The sequence below is a fragment of the Macaca fascicularis genome, chromosome 3, assembly GCF_037993035.2.
Source record: "Macaca fascicularis isolate 582-1 chromosome 3, T2T-MFA8v1.1".
In the NCBI taxonomy this organism is placed as follows: domain Eukaryota; kingdom Metazoa; phylum Chordata; class Mammalia; order Primates; family Cercopithecidae; genus Macaca; species Macaca fascicularis.
In genome coordinates this window covers 86364370-86384066 of record NC_088377.1, presented here as the reverse complement: position 1 = coordinate 86384066, position 19697 = coordinate 86364370, and the positions used below count along the sequence as shown (strand labels likewise).

The following is a 19697-nucleotide window of genomic DNA, read 5'->3' as shown; positions in this document are numbered from 1 at the left end:
TTCATTCAACAGACATTTATTAAGCATCTATAATGTGCCAGGCCCTGGGGACACAGAGCTGGAGAATGTACAGTCCCTGCCCTCAAGGAGCTCACAGTCTGGGGGACAGACATGTAAACACATGAGTTACAACGCGCTGCGTGAAGTGTGTGGCAGAGGTATAACAAAGTGCTGTGGGGCACAACAGAGCGACCAATGAACTTTTCCTGGGCAGGGGTCAGGGAAGCCTTCAGTCAATAAATACAGTGCCATGGGAGTGCCTTGTGCACCACGGGCACTCACATCTCAAATGCTGGTCCACTGGAGGCCCTTGGGCTGGGCGGGAGCAAGGCCTACTTCTGCTTCCTCAAGACAACTTCCCCACCTCTGTCCTGGGACCACCTGCCCGCCTGGGCCTGCAGTGACCGAGGACACTGCTCCCACTCCAGGGGCCAGTGACAGAGAGCAGCTATACAGAGGGCCCACCCCGTGGGATCCTTGACAGGAGCTGAGACAGAACAAACTGCTGCGTGTCTCCCTACCCTGGGGGTTGTGATATTCCTGGTAACATCTCTGAGCTGGTCTGTGAGGTCACTTCCTCTCTTAACACTGTTGAGGAGACTCCAAACCCTCTGTCTTTTGCTTGTCTTCTCATGTCGATTGGGCACCGGCCATTCTCAGGCACCAGGGCACAGCCCACACGGGTGCCCCATCAGACAGGGCTGCTCACAGCAGCCTCCTACACCTGAACTGGGTTTCTCTGCACACTCACAGCCGTCTCACCAGCTCAATGAGCTGCTGGATGTTTTTGTTTTGGTTCGACAGGCCGTTCCTGATGTTTTCGAGTAGGCATCTCTTCAATTCAAATATGGCTTCACTGTAGGCCAAGCTCACTGCGGCCATGGGAGGTGCTCCGTGCCACAGGCCAGGGATGTGCCAGATGTGCTGCTTCTCAGGGTCACAGAAGGCCAGGCCTGCCAGTGCCCGGAAGCCGTCGCTCTGTTTCTCCATCTGGGCTGCAGCCCTGCTCAGGTCACCAGGTGGATCTAGGAGCTGTCTCTTGTCTCTTGGCCTGGGGCCGGGAACAGATACATCATGAAGGTTCTGGTATACAAACTGGTAGTTGGGCATGTGCCCCGTTTTTTCTAACCTCAGAAATGCATGCAGAATAGCTGCTGGAATGTCCTTGGTTTCAGCTAGGCTGATCACGGTGACATTGCTCAGTCCCATGAGCAGAGTGGCCAAGGAAGCCTCCAGCTCAAACCTGTCCCCAGCTGAGGTCAAGGCCCCACCTATCAAGCCCCCAGAGTCTATCACCAGGATGTGGTCACAGCCCAGGTCCTGGCTGAAGCCCTCGGCCACTGTGATGAGCTGCATGAAGGCCCCTCGAGGACTGCAGCTCTTCCCTGTGGCAAACCGCAGCCCAAACATGGTGTTGAGGAGTGTGGACTTGCCCGTGCCCGGCACCCCGAGGGCTGACAGAACCACCAGCCTTGACCGTCTCTCCAGTCGGACGTGCAGCTCCTTCAGGAGCCCCGTGACCCAGCGGACGGGCATGCTCAGGGTGCTCCCATCGATTAGCTCCAGAGGCAGCCCTGTCAGCAGCAGCTCCGAGGCCAAGCCTGGGAAGTGGGCAAAACGCCTCTGGCCTGCTGGCAGCCTCCCCGCCTCCACAAGACAGCTCTCGGCCTCATAAAACTGTCCCATCTCCCGCAGGAAGTGTTCCACCCCCAGGGGCTCAGGCCAGAGCAGCTCCCCCAAGTCTGTGGCGCCCCCATGCTTTGGTCTCAGGGTGAGAAGTGTCTCCGGAGGCTGTCTCAGTCGTGGCTGGGCCACCCGTGCCAGGCCCCACTCCATCCACCTCAGGAAGTACTGCTTCTCACTCAAGGAGGGGCTGCTGATCCCCGAGATGAACTCCTGCACCCCCGAGGAGGGATCGTGGCTGTTCTGCTGCATTCGAAGTTCTAGCAGCCGCCGCCTCAGCTCAGCCCTGTGCTTCTCAGGGGGGTCCACGGCCCACTGGAGCTGGCAGAACTCCTTCTCCACTTGGGCTGCCTTTCTCCAGGGGTCCCCCTGCAGCCTCAGCTCATCCCTTCTGTAGGCATCCGAGTCTTTGATTTTCCTGGTAATCCTCTCCATCCGGTCTTTCGCTTTCTGACACTCCTCACAGTCCTCGTCAACCTTTAGGCCGAGCTTGCGGGCTGCGTGCGCCATGTCCTCCACAGATACCCGCCTGCAGGGTGCCCGCAGCACATTCCCAACAATGGCCCGGATCCTCTTCACGAAGCTGTCGCTGTCAGTGCTGCTGACCTTCACCAGGACATGTGAGTGGTCTATTTTCAGCACAGGAATTAACTTATTCAGAAATCTCAGGTTTGTGTTGCGCTTCCCACGGTACGGACTCAGGATGAAGTAGTATTTTGTGGTTGACTCCTTCATGGAGTACAGCAATTTGTATTCCTTCTTACTGATATTGTCAGTCAATATAAACACAGCGGAGGAGATTTCTGTCAAGAGCTTAAACTGCAGCCAGTGAGACCCGATGTCACCTCTCAGGTTCAGAAAGGTCACAGGTTCTGGAAAAATGTCCAAGTCCTCCCTTCCGCTGGGAAAAAACCAGGAAATTTCTACCAACCCATCCGAAATCTCCCGGGCATTGGTGCCCAAGTTGAGGTCCCGATGCCAGAAGCAGTCCCACTGCCTGTGGCCCGGGCTGAGGACGGCGTTGAGAAGCTGGGACTTGGAGTTGCTACTGACATCCATGCGCACAAAGGCGAAGGCGGGCGCCCTGGACAGGACCACGCTGTCTTCCCGGAAGCTCCCCACGCCCCTTGGGGGCTGGGACCACCATGTCCTCACAATGCCCCGCATGGCCCACAGCAGAAATGTATGGTAGTGGTTCTCCGAGTCAGGCAACACGAGTGGGAGTGCAAACTGGCAGAGGGCCATTTTCAACACTATTTCTTGTTGCAGGAAACTGTCTGAGGAGATCAGCAGGGCACAGAGAAGGTCTAAGGGGTTCACTGGCGTATCAGGGGTAGGCAGCTCAGAAAAGGAATAAATGTCGGCAGCAAGGTCATCAGCTGGGTCCCAGTAGATGATCTCCTCTTCCATCTGGCTCTCCTTCTCCACAGGCCTGGCATCTGGGAGCACGTCCAGCACCATGGTGGTATTCCTGGCATCAGCATTGAGGGCCTGCAGCTTCCTGAGGAAATTCCAGGGCAAGTCTTTGGGAACCTGAGGGGCCCAGTTCTTCATACTGTCAAAACTGATCTGCAGAGAGTCCTGAAGGCTGAGTTTCTGGACCTGGTACATCTCTAGGCCCAACAGTGACAGCATTTCTTGAAGCCTGCTTCTCTCCACTGTGGAAAGAAATGAAGACATAAGTGCTCACCCTGTGTTTCTGAGCTAAGGGCCAGGCAAGAGCTGGTGAGGGAGAGCCCAGCAGGATGGGGAGAGTGATGACCCCCTTCAGAGAGCAGAGTGCAGGCACAGGAGGCTCAGGGTGTGCTCAAGGCTGACCTGAGACCAAGGCAGGGCTGGAACCTGACATCAAGGTACAATAGGTACCAACCTAACCACAGATATATGTAACATTAAACAAAAGAAAGAACAGAAATAGAGAAGCTACATTTAACAATTGGAAGAGTTCTTGCAAAAGCCAGATTTCTGGTCTTTCTAGAAACCTGTAAGATCTAACATTGAGCTCCAAATTAATTGGCTACAGTGAGCAGCATATGACTCCTAGAAGCTGAATGCAGGCCTCATCTCCCACTGTGTCGTTTCTGTGACTCAGAGTCACTGGGAAGTTCCCACAGGAGTCATAATCACTGAATCACTCTCTGGCTTTCTAGTTAATGCTTTTTTGTTTGTTTCTTTTGTTTTGTTTTTCTCTCTACAAATAAGAGAATATTTTAAAGGAACTAGAAAGAAATCACTAAGCATAAAGAGTCAGCAATCATAGCTAAACAACCATTTTGCAAACCTGAAATCAATAATGCAGGTTTTCTTTTTTTTTTCCCCCTTTCTTTTTTTTTAGACAGGGTCTTACCCTGTTACCCAGGCTGTAGTGCAGTGGCATGATTTCAGTTCACTGTAGCCTCAACCTCCTGGGCTCAAGAGCTCCTCCCACCTCTGCCTCCCAAGTAGCTGGGACTATAGGTGTGTGCCACCACACCCAGCTCATCCTTGTATTTTTTTGTAGAGATGGGTTTTTGCCATGTTGCCCAGGCTGGTCTCAAACCCAAACTCAAGCAATCCACCTCTCAAAGTGCTGGGATTATAGGTGTGAGCCATGGTGCCTGGCTTTAATGCAGTTTTTAATTTTAAATGTATTAAAATATTCAGTGCAGACTGTTAGTAAGTGAGTACTTATTTGCAGATACTCAAACATCACCCTATACAATATAAAATCTTATAAGCTAGATGCTTGGAATAGTATTGCTACCTCTGAAGGTTCCACCCACCATCCCAGGTCTTGGCCCAGCACCTTCCTAAAGTTCATGCTGCATATAATTAGTTCTCTTAAAATTTGTTGTTGTGGGCCAGGCGCAGTGGCTCATGCCTGTAATGCCAGCACTTTGGGAGGCCGAGGCGGGCAGATCACGAGGTCAGGAGATCGAGACCATCCTGGCTAACACGGTGAAACTCCATCTCTACTAAAAACACAAAAAAAATTAGCCGGGCGTGGTGGCGGGCACCTGTAGTCCCAGCTACTTGGGAGACTCAGGCAGGAGAATGGCATGAACCCGGGAGGCAGATATTGCAGTGAGCTGAGATCGTGCCACTGCACTCCAGCAGCCTGGGCAACAGAGCAAGGCTCCATCTCAAAAAAAAAAAAAAATTGTTGTTGTTGTTGTCTGAGACAGTGTCTCACTCTGTCACCCAGGCTGGAATGCAGTGGTGTGATCACAGCTCACTGCAGCTTAGACCTCCCAGGCTCAAGTGATCCACCCATCTCAGCTTCTGAGCAGCTGGGACTACAGGTGCACTAGACGCTTGGCTAGTTTTTGTATGTTTTGTAGAGATGGGATTTTGCCATGTTGCTCAGGCTGGTCTTGAACTCTCTGGCTCAAGTGATCTGCCTGCCTCAGTCTACCAAAATGCTGGGATTACAGGAGTGAGCCACCCCGCTGAGTCACTTTAAATGTTAATGCATGAAACAAATACAAATTCCACTGCCCTGCAGCCTTTTTTCCAGTTCCTTTCTCAAGAGAGAAAATGACGTGTGTGATGCTGCTTTAGATTTTTAGATAAACATGAAAGGAAACACTGGGTGACCCAGCCCTCTGCCTGTTTCCCAAGAAGGTTAAGTGATGGATTCAAGACCACCTCCCATTCAACCAGCAGGACTCATAGTGCTGGACACTCTGCTCAGAGAGTTCCACAGGCAGTGCAGCCACAGGACTGCCCCACAGAACATTAGGCGACCTATGAACTTGTTACAAAAACAAAAGAACTACATGGGAAGAATCACACTGTGGCAGAATAGGTGTTACTCAGCTTTCCTAGCTCTGCCTGAATGAAACTAGGAACACTGTTTTTCTTGTCCAGACATGGAACAACTTTTTATTTTTTAAGTAGCAAGGTGGTAAAAGGCAATGGGGAAAAGACAGAGAAAACACTCCTGCCTAGTGTGTGGCCCTTGGCAGGTTGTTTAGAAGCTCTGGGCCCAGGATCCTGACCAGCAAATGAAGGCGTTGGACCAGATAAATGGTTTCCAAACAGGGCTGTACATTAGAATCACTTCAGGAACTTGTTAAAAAATGAAACATCTCTGGGTTGCACTTCCAAACATGCTAACTTATTACAGGCAGTGAGTATGTTGGGTGGTGGGGGGACCTGGTTACTCTATGTGGTTAGCAAGTTTCCCCGGGTGTCTTTCATTCTTTTTTTTTTTTTTTTTTTTTTTAGCAATATTGTCAACAATGTATAAAGGGTTAATTAAGTAGGGCATCCTACACCTGAGTGCTCTGCCTCCCCAGGTGATTTGATACAGTCAGGTGTGGGAATTGCCAGCCTAGATGATAACCCCCTTTCATAGAACAGAGAGAGAAGGCAGAGAAAATGCTTACCTGTTGGAAAATCATTGTCCTGAGCCTCATTTGTACCATCTATGGAAAAAGCAATGGAAAATGAAGTGTCAATCAAATAATGCACCCTTGGCTGACACAAATTAATTGAAGCTAAACCTAGAACCCTTCTTTCTCACCAAGATGGCAACTTCTCCCAATTGTTCTAAATATAAAATCCTGGTTATCTGTCACTTTACCCACTCCCCGTCTAGCCAATCCAATCTGTTGCCAAATCCTGTAGTTTCTACCTCCATAACGGAACTCGCAATCATCTCCTTCCATTTCTCTCCATTCCAAATCTAGAAGAAAAAAGAAACCATATACATTTAGTTTCATCAGCAAGTTAGAACCTTTCTGTCAAAAACTTCAAGTGCTCATGCCTGTAACCCCAGCACTTTAGGAGGCTGAACAGGGGGAGTGCTTGAGTCCAGGAGTTTGAGACCAGCCTGAGCAACCAAGCAAGACCCTGGTCCACAAAGACTTTTTTAAAAAAATTAGGGCAGGCATGGTGACTCATGCCTGTAATCCCAGCACTTTGGGAGCCCAAGGCAGGAAGATCACTTGAGGTCAGGAGTTTGAGACCAGCCAGCCTGGCCAACATGGCGAAATCCCGTCTCTACTAAAAATACAAAAATTAGCAAGGCGTGGTGGCGCATGCTTGTAATTCCAACTACTTGGGAGGCTGAAACATAAGAATTGCTTGAACCCAGGAGGCGGGGGTTGCAGTGAGCCGAGATCTTGCCACTGCACTCCAGCCTGGGCGACAGAGTGAGGCTGTATCAAAAACAAACAAACAAACAAACAAACAAAAATTAGCTGGGCATGATGCCATGAGCCAATGGTCCCAGCTGAGGCAGGAGGATTACTTGAGTCTGGGAGGTCAAGGCTGCAGTAAGCTGTGGCTGTACCACTGCATTCCAGCCTGGGCATCAGAGCAAGACCCTGTCTCAAAAAGAAAAAAACACCAAACAACAACAAAAAATGTCAAGTGACAATACGGTAGCTGATGTTTTAGTGCTATTATTGGTTTCAGTTTTTCCTATGTAAATGTAATGTTTTGCCAGCAAAAAATACATCACAAGATAGTAATAGCTACACACAAGACAGAGATTTGCTCTAGGATATATCTTTATAGAATTTTCTAAATTTTGGGAAAATAAACATGAATAACCATAAAACTTATACAGATTAACCTTTGATTTTAGAAACTATTTAAAATGTAAGTTGATAGAAATTCCTTGACTATTTAAAAATTCAGCACCTCCTATCATGTTATTTTTATTCCAGCATAAGAAATTTTTGTAATCACTTAAAATTAAAATGTATATCAGAGCACAAATACACCAGGGTGAGGTGCGAGGGGAGAGACAGTGGGGAAGAGTTGTGACTTACCAGTAAACTGTTATTTGCCCAAAGTCTCCAAACATCATGAAATGTCCATCAACATTAATATCTTAATTACAGAATGTGTTTAATGTAGTGGTAGTCAGATACTTATGTATGAAGGAAGACCTAAAACTCTAGATTTGCTTGCAAGTCCACAATATAAAGGAGAGAACAGGAGGCTTAGGAAGGAAGGAGCAAGACTTTTCAGTGCATGTTTTGACTATTTTGACTTTGATCCAAGAAAAGGTAACACCTAGGTTTCAAAATTTACACACACACACACACACACACATATATATATATTTTTGAGACGGAGTCACACTCTGTCACCCAGGCTGGAGTGCAGTGGCGCAATCTCAGCTCACTGCAAGCTCCGCCTCCCAGGTTCATGCCATTCTCCTGCCTCAGCCTCCCTAGTAGCTGGGACTACAGGCGCCCACCACCATGCCTGGCTAATTTTTTTTGGTATTTTTAGTAGAGACAGGGTTTCACCGTGTTAGCCAGGATGGTCTCGATCTCCTGGCCTCGTGATCCGCCCGCCTCGGCCTCACAAAGTGCTGGGATTACAGGCGTGAGCCACTGCACCCGGCCCCAAAATTTACATTTTTTAAGAGCTTATAAATCAAGATTCGGATATTTTCAGATTTCTGTTTTCTCATGATTTCCATGCAATCAGGTAGATAAACCTAACATTTCAAACCGTCTTCTTTGATGATGTCTCTGGGAGATGGACATGTGAAAAGCAGGAAAGAGAGAAAAAGAAAATGGGGTCCAGGAAGCATGAGAAGATCAGAGAAGGCACAAGATCCACACACATCAACCACAATGCCAAGCAGTCCAAAGATTACATTATTCAAGTGAGGAAAAGCCATCAGAACAAATTCTCCAAGGAACCCAAAATGCCATATGAGGAGAGAAAATAGTTAGAGAAGAGAATGGGAAAGTCTAAAGATGCCAGAGATAGGGTTGGGGTGGTTCTGAGAGTAGTTTTAAGCTGGAGTCAGGACTAACCTCCAGACCCAGAGAAAATAGGGCCTTGCTTGGTTAGGGGTGGGAAATAGCTCTGATGTGGATTTAACAGGTGGATGAAGTCAAGGATGCACAAAGTAGCCAAAGACTGAGGGTTACCAAACTAAGGAAACCACTGACTAGGGCTGGGAGAGAGCCTGATGTTCTGCAGCCATCAGCAGATTGTGGGGCAGGGTGAAGAGGAGGCAGCAGGGCTCTAGGCAAAGACACAAAACAGCAAACATGGGGGGCCAGTGAGGGCTCAGCTCCATGAGCCAAGGTCTCCACTATACTTCACATTGGGTGGGAAGTGACCTAAGGATGAGATAAGTTCTGACTCTGGGAGTACTGGGCTCACATGGAACACAGGGACAGAGGATAGGCCAGGCCCTACCACCATGGTGAGCCCAGGAAGAACTGTTATGAGCCCATTGTTGGAGAACTCCGAGTAAGGCAATTAAAACCATTTTCAGGCCAGGTGGGGTGGCTCATATCCGTAATCACGGCAATTTGGGAGGACAACGCAGGAAGATCGCTTGAGTTTAGGAATTTGAGACCAGCCTAGGCACAATAGCAAGACCCTCATCTCTACAAAAAGTTTTTTAAAAAATTAGTTGGGTACAGTGGCTCACACCTGTAGTCCTAGCCACTTGGGAGGCTGAGGCAGGAGAATCCCTTGAGGCCAGGAAGTCAAGGCTGCAGTGAGCTACGATGGCCACCACTGCACTCCGGCCTGAGTGATGGAGTGAGACAAAAACAGAATGAGCTATGAAGTAGAATCTTCAGAATTGAGTAAGATAAATAAATTATATAGTGTGACTACATAAAGTATAAACCAGGCAAAGCTAACCTATCCTTTTAGAAGTCAGGATAATGACAGATGAGAGGTGAAGTGACTGGAAAGGGCCTTTGGGGGTATGGGTTTTCTTCAGCTTCTCCATCTGGTTTCTGGCTTGCATAGGTAAGTTCATGTTTGTGAATATTTCTAAAGCTATTATTCGGAGTACTTTTCTGAATGTATAGTATACTTTTTTTTTTTTTTTTTAAGACAGACGCCTACGCTGGAGTGCAGTGGTACGATCTCGGCTCACTGTAACCTCCGCCTCCCAGGTTCAAGCGATTCTCCTGCCTCAGCCTCCTGAGTAGTTGAGACTACGGGCGCCCACCATCCCACCCAGCTAATTTTTGTATTTTTAGTAGAGACAGGGTTTCATCACGTTGGTCAGGCTGGTCTCAAACTCCTGGCCTCAAGTGATCTGCCTGCCTCGGCCTCCCAGTGCTGGGATAACAGGCATGAGCCACTGCACCTGGCCTGTATAGTATACTTAAATACAACTTGTTTTTAATCCTATAGGCTTAAAACCTTGCTTTAAGTCTTTAAAATTAAGCATACGCTCAAGAGGAACTCACATAACTCATGAAGAAGAGCTATAAAGAATAACCACTGGAGGTTTATTCAGTAGAGATATTAAAGTTTGGGGAAGAGCCAGTGTCTCTGTGCCTTGGTTTCCTCAAACGAAACAGGGATTGATAACTATCTTAGAGGTTATTGTTAAAAGTAATTAAGACAACCTAGCTCACAATAAGCATCCAATAAGGCCATTCCCTCTCCTCGCCCCATCCCCATGCTTTCTTTCCCATTTGTCTAGAACAACACTCTCCAAGGGAACCTCCCAAGATGAAGTTCTCCATCTGCAATGTCTAAACTGCAGCCGCTCACCATGCAGGCTGCTGAGCAAATACAGCTAGAGTACTTAAGAGCTGAAGTTTTAATTCTGTTTAACTTTAAACAATGTGCCTAGTGGTTACTGTGTTGAATAGCATAATTCTAGACGTGGAGAAACTAAAGGGCTTTGGGCAATTACTGCTTTATCCCAATTCTGCTATAAGCCTTGACCAACTGGCCAATAATCCCCATGGTGCCTACCTTCCAGAATTTAAGTTCCATGAAGGGCTTTGAGCCTTTTCATTTACTATTGTCTACAATATCCCAATGCTCACAACAATGTTAGTACATGGTAAGTACTCAAAAAATATTTGTTTGAATGAATAAAATAGTGATTTTTTCCATAGAGACGGGGTCTCACTATGTTGCACAGGTTGGTCTCAAACTCCTGGGTTCAAGCGATCCTCTTGCCTTGGCCTCCCAAAATACTGGGATTACAGGTGTGAGCCACTGTATCCAGCCTAAAATAAAACTGTATTAACCAAAACTTATTTGCATATTTTTGTGGATTTTTGTTTTTGCATAACTCTATTAATATCCAATATAACACATTCTTTTTTTTTTTTTTTTTTGGCAGTTAAAACATAGTTTATTTTTTAGCACATTCATTTTAAGAAGAATGTAATTTATGAAAGATATATCTAAAATGAGCTACTGGATGGGCACAATGGCTCACGCCTGTAATCCTGGCACTTTGGGAGGCTGAGGCAGGCGGATCACCTGAGGTCAGGAGTTCGAGACCAGCCTGGCCAACATGGTGCAACTCATCTCTACTAAAAATACAAAAAATTAGCTGTGCGTGGTGGCACATGCCTGTAATCCCAGCTACTTGGGAGGCTGAGGCAGGAGAATCACTTGAACCCAGGAGGTGGAGGTTGCAGTGAGATGAGATCGCGCCACTGCATTCCAGCCTGGGCAACAAAGGCGAAACTCGGTCTCAAAAATAAAAGGAAATATAAAATAAAATAATAAAAGAAAATATAAAACAAAATAAAATGAGTTAGTAAGAGAACTAAAGATATCTGGAGTGTGGCCACCGTACCTTAAAGGTGAATTTACAAAGGGTGGTGTTACAGCCCCACCCCCAAATCCTCAGAGAAAGAAAAACCAGCCTGTATGGATCACAACCAGGAAGACTACAATCCCAGTTCATACCTGTTTTCCCAACATTACATCCCTTTCACTCTCAGAAGTGCCCACTTTAGAAGATAAACTATACAGTCACCTTAACTATGACCTACAATGGCTGTTATGCTAAAATTGGGGTAATGTGTTTCTGTTAAATCGTGTCATAATCACTTGTTTAACTGAATCCTGGGAACACTTACTCCATTTTCTGGAATAAAGTGTTGCTCATAAAAAAAACAAACAAAAAACACTATTTTGAATATATGAGGAATGCTTAGAAGACCCTTAGATGGAATCTTCTTGTAAAAGGAAAAATAAAAGCCTTAAGCTTATTTATTTTTGAGGTGCACAATCCCAAGTCCAGGGAGAGGCTGGAACCCAGAATCCCAAGGGGACAGGAGAAGTACTTCAGCTCCAGAGTGGGCCCACATCCAGTTCATCCAACTTTACCTGCAATGGCCACAGCTGTTCGTCTCTCTGATGCTTTTATTTCTGGGGCTACTTCTCCCAAATCTGAATGCCTGAAACAATTTCAGAAGAAAATTATAATTAAAATAATGGAATACCACTTTCACCTATCAAACTGGCCGCATATAAAATCTCTTGGAGAGCTTTTAAAAACTATAAACCCTGGGTCACACCCCAGATCCATGAAACCAGAATCTCTGGGAGCTGGTCCTGGGTATCACTGCTTTTAAAAGTGCCCTCAATGATTCTGATGTGCACCCACAGTTGAGAAACACTGGTCTAGAAAACCAGCACTCTCCAAAACTTCTGGCCAGAGCACAAATACAGCCATTCAGAAAGACAGAAAAATATACATACCCTTTGCCCAGTAATTCCACTTCTATCCTAAGGAAATAATTAAGATTTAGTTACAAAGATGTTGATGCCAGCTTTATATATAATAGCGAAAACTGATGCCTTTTAAAATCAAAGTGCAATAACGGAATTATGGTCGAATTCTGCAGCCATTACAAAATACGCTATGGATTTCTCTTCTGGACAGAAAGATGCTGGATGAGATGTTAGGGAAAGATGCTATGTTAATTAGTCGGGGGGAAGTCAGGCTACAGAAAAGTATACATAGTACGACTACAATTTAATAAAATTGTGTATATTTATCTACAGGTATATATACAGAACTCTAGAAGAATGTTCATCTGAAGTTAACACTGTGGTCTGGAAGGGGTGATCCTGAATTATTTTAAGTAGCTATGATAAGTGTAGTCTAATTAAGAATAAACTATTTTAGGCCGCGTGGTGGCTCACGCCTGCAATTCCAGCACTTTGGAAGGCCGAGGTGGGTGGATTACTTGAGGTCAGGAGTTCAAGACCAGCCTGACCAATGTGGTGAAACCCTGTCTCTACTAAAAATATAAAAATTAGCCAGGCATGGTGGCAGGTGCCTGTAATCCTAGCTACTCGGGAGGCTAAGGCAGGAGAATCACTTGAACCCAGAAGGCAGAGTTGCAGTAAGCTGAGATCGCCCACTGCACTCCAGCCTGGGTGACAAGAACAAAACTCCGTCTCAAAAAAAAAAAAAAAAAAAAACACAACAAAACTATTTTAGATGTATCACAGGAATGAGCAAATGAGTAAATGTATTGATTCTGCCAGGAGCCAGGGTGCTAGTTAACTGTTCAAGAAAGAACATACAAACAGAATGGAGAGTTACAGCAGAACTTGCAGAGGCGCAATGGAACTGGAGGCACTCATGTGAACTGTGATTTCTATATGCATGCCAATGTGCATATGCGTGTAAGTGTGTAGATGTAGGTGCGCACACATATCTCTGTGTGTATACGAGTGTACACATGCATCTATTTCCTAACTGTCCACGGAAAGGGCCAAGAAGCAAAGACACTGTTGTGGCAATGGGCATGCCTAGCACCCTTTAATACCTTCCATGCTAAAAGAAAATGGACTCCTTGGAGATCCTGAATGATGGCTGGGGCAAGGAAAGAACAGGAGGAGCCTGAGCATCTTATTTCAGAAAGTAAGGAAATGCTCGAAAACGTGATGGTCACAGGAGCTAGCCTGAGAAACTCTCCCTGGTCAAATCTAGAACAATGTGAGCACAAACAAACACAGTAACAGATTTAAAACCATCGAAAACCAGCAATTAGTGAGTCCACACGGATAATAAATACATGGGCAGAAAGAGAAGGCTCTCTTGCTCACATCACAACATGAAATGTGGAGGGGGATGCTGCAGTCAAAATAGTATCATTTTAGAGCAGGGCGTAGTGACTCGTGCCTGTAATTCCAGCATTTGGGAGGCCAAAGCAAGAGGATTACTTGAGCCCAGGAGTTCAAGACTAGCCTGGGCAACATGGCAAAACCCCCTCTCAACAAAAAATAATGAGCCACTGCACCCTATAGCCAGTAATTTTAAAAATTATAACACCAGCCAATCTGTCAACTCGGGCTCCAGCCCGCTTCTAAGCCTTGCTGAGTTTCCTGTCTGTGCAACAGGCGGAGTCGGACCAGGGCAGAGAACAGCACTTCCATCTGCCCTACTCAGGGGTAAGGGAGCTTTCTGCAATGCAGTTTTTGAAAATTACTAATATCACTATATATTTGTTTCTGATTCCAAAAATAAGATACACACAAAATACAAGAAAGTATCATAAAAATGCTTTCCTGTCATATGTTTGAAAATTGTACCCTATGTTAATCTGTCCTCTCCTCCTCATAATCTACTTCCATTGCTCTAGCCCATTCTATTAACAGGTAGAAGACTAGTGCATTTGCATGCCCCAATTTACTCCCTGATGACCAATGGCTCTTTAGTTTGATCTTCTTCTTCTGGAGCCCACCCTGGCCCTTAATTAGCATATTTACTGTACACACCCTACTTCCCTATTAACTTAGAATCATGACCCTTTCCCTATATCCTTCACAATGCTGAAAAGCATTCTACTTTTATTACTGGAAACAATTTTAAAAAGGTAAATATTCTCTTTGTATTCAGAATACAGTCAGAACACAGGAAATAGCCAAGGTCCTCAAGCCCCCAGGGTGTGGTGTCAGACACTGCCTAGGGGCCACCTGCAGCAGCTGCTCACCTTCCCTCCTCTGGGCACTTCCCCACACAGACAGCTCTCCAGGGCAGGGGTGACCTGATCGCCACCCTCAGGGTCCGGGGTGTCCACATCTCCTCACTAAGTTAGCCAGTGGACGGGCTGGTTTGTTGTCTGGCAGAAAGAATCAAGTCCATGACCAACACCAGGGCAGCCATGCTATAAACAGCATGTGGCTGAATCCTGCTTCCGGCAGGTCTGCTGATGGTTCACTGCTCATTGTGAAGGCCATCTGTCTTGCTGATCGTCTAGCCACAGAAGACAGTGCGGGGTTAACTTTCCTTGTCTTCTCATTTTTCCTTTTTCATTTCCTTCTTTTTTTCTAACTGCCCAGCAGATCTTAGGAGCTTTTTTGCTAAAACCTGGAGATTCTGATTTACCAGACCTGGGTGTTCAGCACATAAGAAATTATCAACTAGGGGAAGTCACACCTTTGTTTTTCTGTTGACCTACCTCAGAATATGGCACTCCCTGGACAGTCCATCCATGCCCAGAATAGATAGGGCAAACCATGTGGGCAGAATCCAAGTTTTGTTCTAGATCAATCACTAATTTCTAGCAACAAAACTGGTTCCTCTGCTGGATGGTGCCCATAAAACAAGATGGCATAGGAAAACAATTCTGAACAAGGTGAGCACTAGACAAATACAGGTACAATTACTCACTGTATTATAATTAACAATATATTTTTAAATGTGGAGTCCTAATTAGGGAAAAGGAGTCAGGCTGGTGGGACCAAGGGAAAGCAAAGAGAAAGCACATAAGCTGTAAGTCTGCCTTTCTTCATGGTCCAGGACACATAATCCTCCTGCACAAATAAGTCACAATCTTGCTGCACTCAGCTAACTTCAGACCCTCGGCTGATAGAAAAATGCAAATTAGCTCACTGCAACCTTGGCGTTATCAGTACTGCACATAGCTCTCTTCAGAAAACAGCACAAGCACCATCCTATAAAATCCACAGCAAGCCCTTGTCTCCTCACAGTCAGCTCCTTTCTTGCTGACTTGCCCACTGCTTTCTTGCAACATAATTTCATACTTGTGATTCTTATGCCTCAGCCATCCAAGTAGTTGGGATTACAGCATTCACTACCACACCTGGCTACTTTTTGTATTTTTTTTTTTTTTTTTTTGAGACGGAGTCTTGCTCTGTCGCCTAGGCTGGAGTGCAGTGGCTTTCCTCCTGAGACAGTCTTGCTCTGTCTCCCAGGCTGGAGTGCAGTGGCGCAATCTCGGCTCACTGCAACCTATGCCTCCGGGTTCAAGCAATTCTCCTGCCTCAGCCTCCTGAGAAGCTGGGATTACAGGCATGTGCCACCACGCCCGGCTAATTTTTGTATTTTTAGTAGAGACAGGGTTTCATCATGTTGGTCAGGCTGGTCTTGAACTCCTGACCTCATGATCTGCCCGCCTCGGCCTCCCAAAGTGCTGGGATTACAGGTGTGAGCCACCGCGACCGCCCCTAATTTTTTTTTTTTTTTTAACTCACCAGTTTGTGGTTCCTTTGACAGGAACCACAGGAAACTAATACAGGGTATGTGTGGCTTGACAGCTACACTAGCTTCCACCTCTGTCTTCACGTGGCTTTCTTCCCTCTGGGTCTCTTTTCCATTTCTTGTAAGAATATTAGTCTTATTACATGTGAACCCACCCTAATCCACTGTGAACTCATTTTAACTAATCACATATAATTTTTTAGAAATCACACCCTATCTCCAAAAAAGATCACAACCACCGCACTGGGGGTTAGGACTTCAACATTCCTTCTAGGGGGCACAATTCAACACACAAGAGGATCTAAGCCAAAAATGGGGTGGGGTATCCCACCTCTAGAGAGTGACCACATGTTTAGGAAAAATTAAAACTCCCTGGAGAAGAAAAGGAGAAATAAAGTGTTTCCCAGACAAGTAAAAACTAAGGGAATGCATCACCACTAGACTCGCCCTACAAGAAGTGTTTAAGGGAATGTTATATCTGAAAGCAAACAAATGGTATCTGCCACCATGAAAAAACAGGAAAGTAAAACCGGGCATTCCAGCCTGGGCAAGTGAACGAGGCCCCTATCTCTACAAAAAAATAAAATAAAGCTCAGTATGATAGTTCATACCTATAATCTCAGCACTTTGGGAGGCCAATGTGGGAGGATCCCTTCATTCCAGGAGTTTGAGAGTGGCCTGGACAACATAGCAAGATGTCGTCTCTCCAAAAATAATAATAAAAAAGCCAGGTGTGGTGGCAGGCAGGTACCTGTAGTCCCAGCTACTCAGGAGGCTGAGGTGAGAGGATCACCTGAGCCCTGGAAGGTCAAGACTGCAGTGAGCCATGACTAGACTGTACTGTTGCACTTGAGCCTAGGAGATAGAGCATGATTCTGTCTCGAAAAATATATGTATTTTTTTAAAGTAAAATAAAATAAAACAATTAGCTGGGCATGGTGCATACACCTGTAGTCCCAGCTACTCAGGAGGCTGAGGTGGGAGGATTGCTTGAGCCTGGGACATCCAGGGTACTGTAGGCAGTGACTGTACCATTGTGCTCCAACTAAATGGATTAAAATGATACCCAACTCTATGTTGTCTACAAGAAACTCACTTCACCTATAAAGACACATACAGACTGAAAGTAAAAGGACAAAAAGGCTGGGTGCAGTGGCTCATGCCTATAATTCCAGCACTTTGGGAGGCCAAGGTAGGAGGATCACTTGAGGTCAGGAGTTCAACACCAGCCTGGCCAACATGGTGAAACCCCATCTCTACTAAAAATACGAAAATTAGCTGGGCGTGGTGGCACACTCCTGTAATCTCAGCTACTTGGGAGGCTGAGGCAGGAGAATCGCTTGAACCCGGGAGGCGAAGGTTGTACTAAGCTGAGATCACACCACTGCTCTCCAGCCTGGTAGACACAGTGAGACTCCATCTCACACAAAAAGAAAAGAAAGTAAAGGGACGAAAAAAAAAAATATTCCATACAAATGGAAACCAAAAGTATGCAGGAGTAGCGATACTTATATCAGACAAAATAGACTTCACATGAAAAAACAAAGACAAAGAAGGTCATTATATAATGATAAAGGGATCAATTCAGCAAGAGGATATAACAATTGTAAATATATATGCATCTAATACTGTAGCACCCAGATATATAAAATAAATATTAGAGCTAAAGAGAGAAATGCCAATACAATAATAGCTGGAGAATTCAATACCCATTTTCAGCATTGCAAATCATCTAGACAGAAAATCAACAAAGCAACATCAGACTTAACTGTACTATAGACCAAATAGACCCAGACATTTACAGAACATTTCATCCAGAAGCTTCAACATATACATTCTTCTCACCAGCACACAGAACACTCTCCAGGATAGACCCATGTAGTGGCCACAAAACAAATCAACTAAATTTTTAAATTTTAATTTTTTGAGACACTGTCATTCTGTTGCCCAGGCTGATGTGCAGTAGTAGTACCATCTGAGCTCACTGCAACCTCCACCACCAGGACTCAAGCAACCCTCCCACCTCAGCCTCCCGAGTAGCTGGAACTAACTACAGGTGCATGCCACCATGCCCAGCTAATTTTTTTTTTTTTTTTTTAAGAGATAGGGTTTTGCCATGTTGCCCAGGCTGGTCTCAAACTCCTGGACTCAAACAATCTACCTGTCTCGGTCTCCCAAAATGCTGTGATTACAGGCATGAGCCACTGTGCCAGGCCAACTAATTTTTTAAAAATCAAAATCATATTGGCCGGGCGCGGTGGCTCAAGCCTGTAATCCCAGCACTTTGGGAGGCCGAGACGGGAAGATCACGAGGTCAGGAGATCAAGACCACCCTGGCTAACACGGTGAAACCCCGTCTCTACTAAAAAATACAAAAAACTAGCCAGGCGAGGTGGCAGGCGCCTGTAGTCCCAGGTACTCGGGAGGCTGAGGCAGGAGAATGGCATAAACCCGGGAGGCGGAGCTTGCAGTGAGCTGAGATCCGGCCACTGAACTCCAGCCTGGGCAACAGAGCGAGACTCCGTCTCAAAAAAAAAAAAAAAAATCAAAATCATATCAAGTGTCTTCTCAGATCACAAGGGAGTAAAACTAGAAATCAAAAATGAGACCTCTGGGACTGGGCTTGGTGGCTCATGCCTATAATTATGGCACTTTGGAAGGCTGAGGCAGGAGGATTGCTTGAGCTAGGAGTTTGAGAACAAGCCTAGGCAACAGAAAAATACTTCATTTCTTTTTTTTTTTTTTTTTTGAGACGGAGTCTCGCTCTGTCGCCCAGGCTGGAGTGCAGTGGCGCGATCTCGGCTCACTGCAAGCTCCGCCTCCCGGGTTCACGCCATTCTCCTGCCTCAGCCTCCCGAGTAGCTGGGACTACAGGCGCCCACAACCGCGCCCGGCTAATTTTTTGTATTTTTTTAGTAGAGACGGGGTTTCACTGTGGTCTCGATCTCCTGACCTTGTGATCCGCCCGCCTCGGCCTCCCAAAGCGCTGGGATTACAGGCATGAGCCACCGCGCCCGGCCAGAAAAATACTTCATTTCTACAAAAAATTGGAAAATTCAGCCAACCATGGTGGCTCACACCTGTGGTCCCAGCTACTTGAGAGGCTGAGGTGGGGAAACTGCTTGAGGCCAGGAGGTTGAGGCTGAGTAAGCAAGACTCTGTCTCAAATTTAAACAAAAAAACACAGACAAACGGACTATGTCAAACTAAAAGGCTTCTGCACAGCAAAGGAAACAGCCAACAGAGTGAAGAGACAACCTGTAGAATGGGGGAAAATATTTGTACATTATTCATCTAATAAGGACTGATATCTAGAATACACAAGGAACTCAATAGCAAAAAAATAATAATTTGACTAAAAAGTAGGCAAAGGATCAAACAGGCATCTCTCAAAAGACATATATATGGCCAAGAAATAAACAAAAAAAATGCTCAACATCCCTAATCAACAAGGAAATGTAAATCAAAATCATAAAAAAAGATATGATATTCCAGTTAGAGTGGCTATTATAAAAAAAACCCTGCAATCTCAGTACTTCCGGAGGCCAAGTACTGGTGGGTGGATTGTGAGTCCAGGAGTTCAAGACCAGCTTTGCTGGCATGGCAAAACCCTGTCTCTACTAAAAATATAAAAATTAGCTGGGCGTGGTGGCGCACACCTGTAGTCCCAGCCACTCAGGTGGCTGAGGCATGAGAATCACTTGAACCCAGGAGGCAGAGGTTGCAGTGAGGTGAGATCATGGCACTGTACTCCAGCCTGGATGACAGGGCAAGACTCTGTCTCAAAAAACAAACAAACAAATAAACAAAATCA

General features: G+C 45.8%; 1 protein-coding gene across 22 annotated transcripts in view; it reads right to left on the bottom strand.

The window, feature by feature from the left end:
• Positions 1 to 19697, bottom strand: part of URGCP (upregulator of cell proliferation) — a 48079-nt gene continuing 28382 nt past the window's right edge. For 4 of the 22 annotated variants that reach the window (XM_065542050.2, XM_065542049.2, XM_065542051.2 and 1 more), the window contains 5 exons: positions 12127 to 12153; positions 11752 to 11822; positions 6191 to 6352; positions 6054 to 6092; positions 1 to 3341 (listed from right to left, as the gene is read on the bottom strand). In XM_065542050.2, the coding sequence (XP_065398122.1) occupies positions 748 to 3341; positions 6054 to 6092; positions 6191 to 6335 (2778 nt within the window). In that variant the 5' untranslated portion in view covers positions 6336 to 6352; positions 11752 to 11822; positions 12127 to 12153 and the 3' untranslated portion in view covers positions 1 to 747. The remainder of the gene's footprint in view (positions 3342 to 6053; positions 6093 to 6190; positions 6353 to 11751; positions 11823 to 12126; positions 12154 to 19697) is intronic. The other 18 variants (XM_074035150.1, XM_074035149.1, XM_005549701.4 and 15 more) reach the window with 5 other exon arrangements.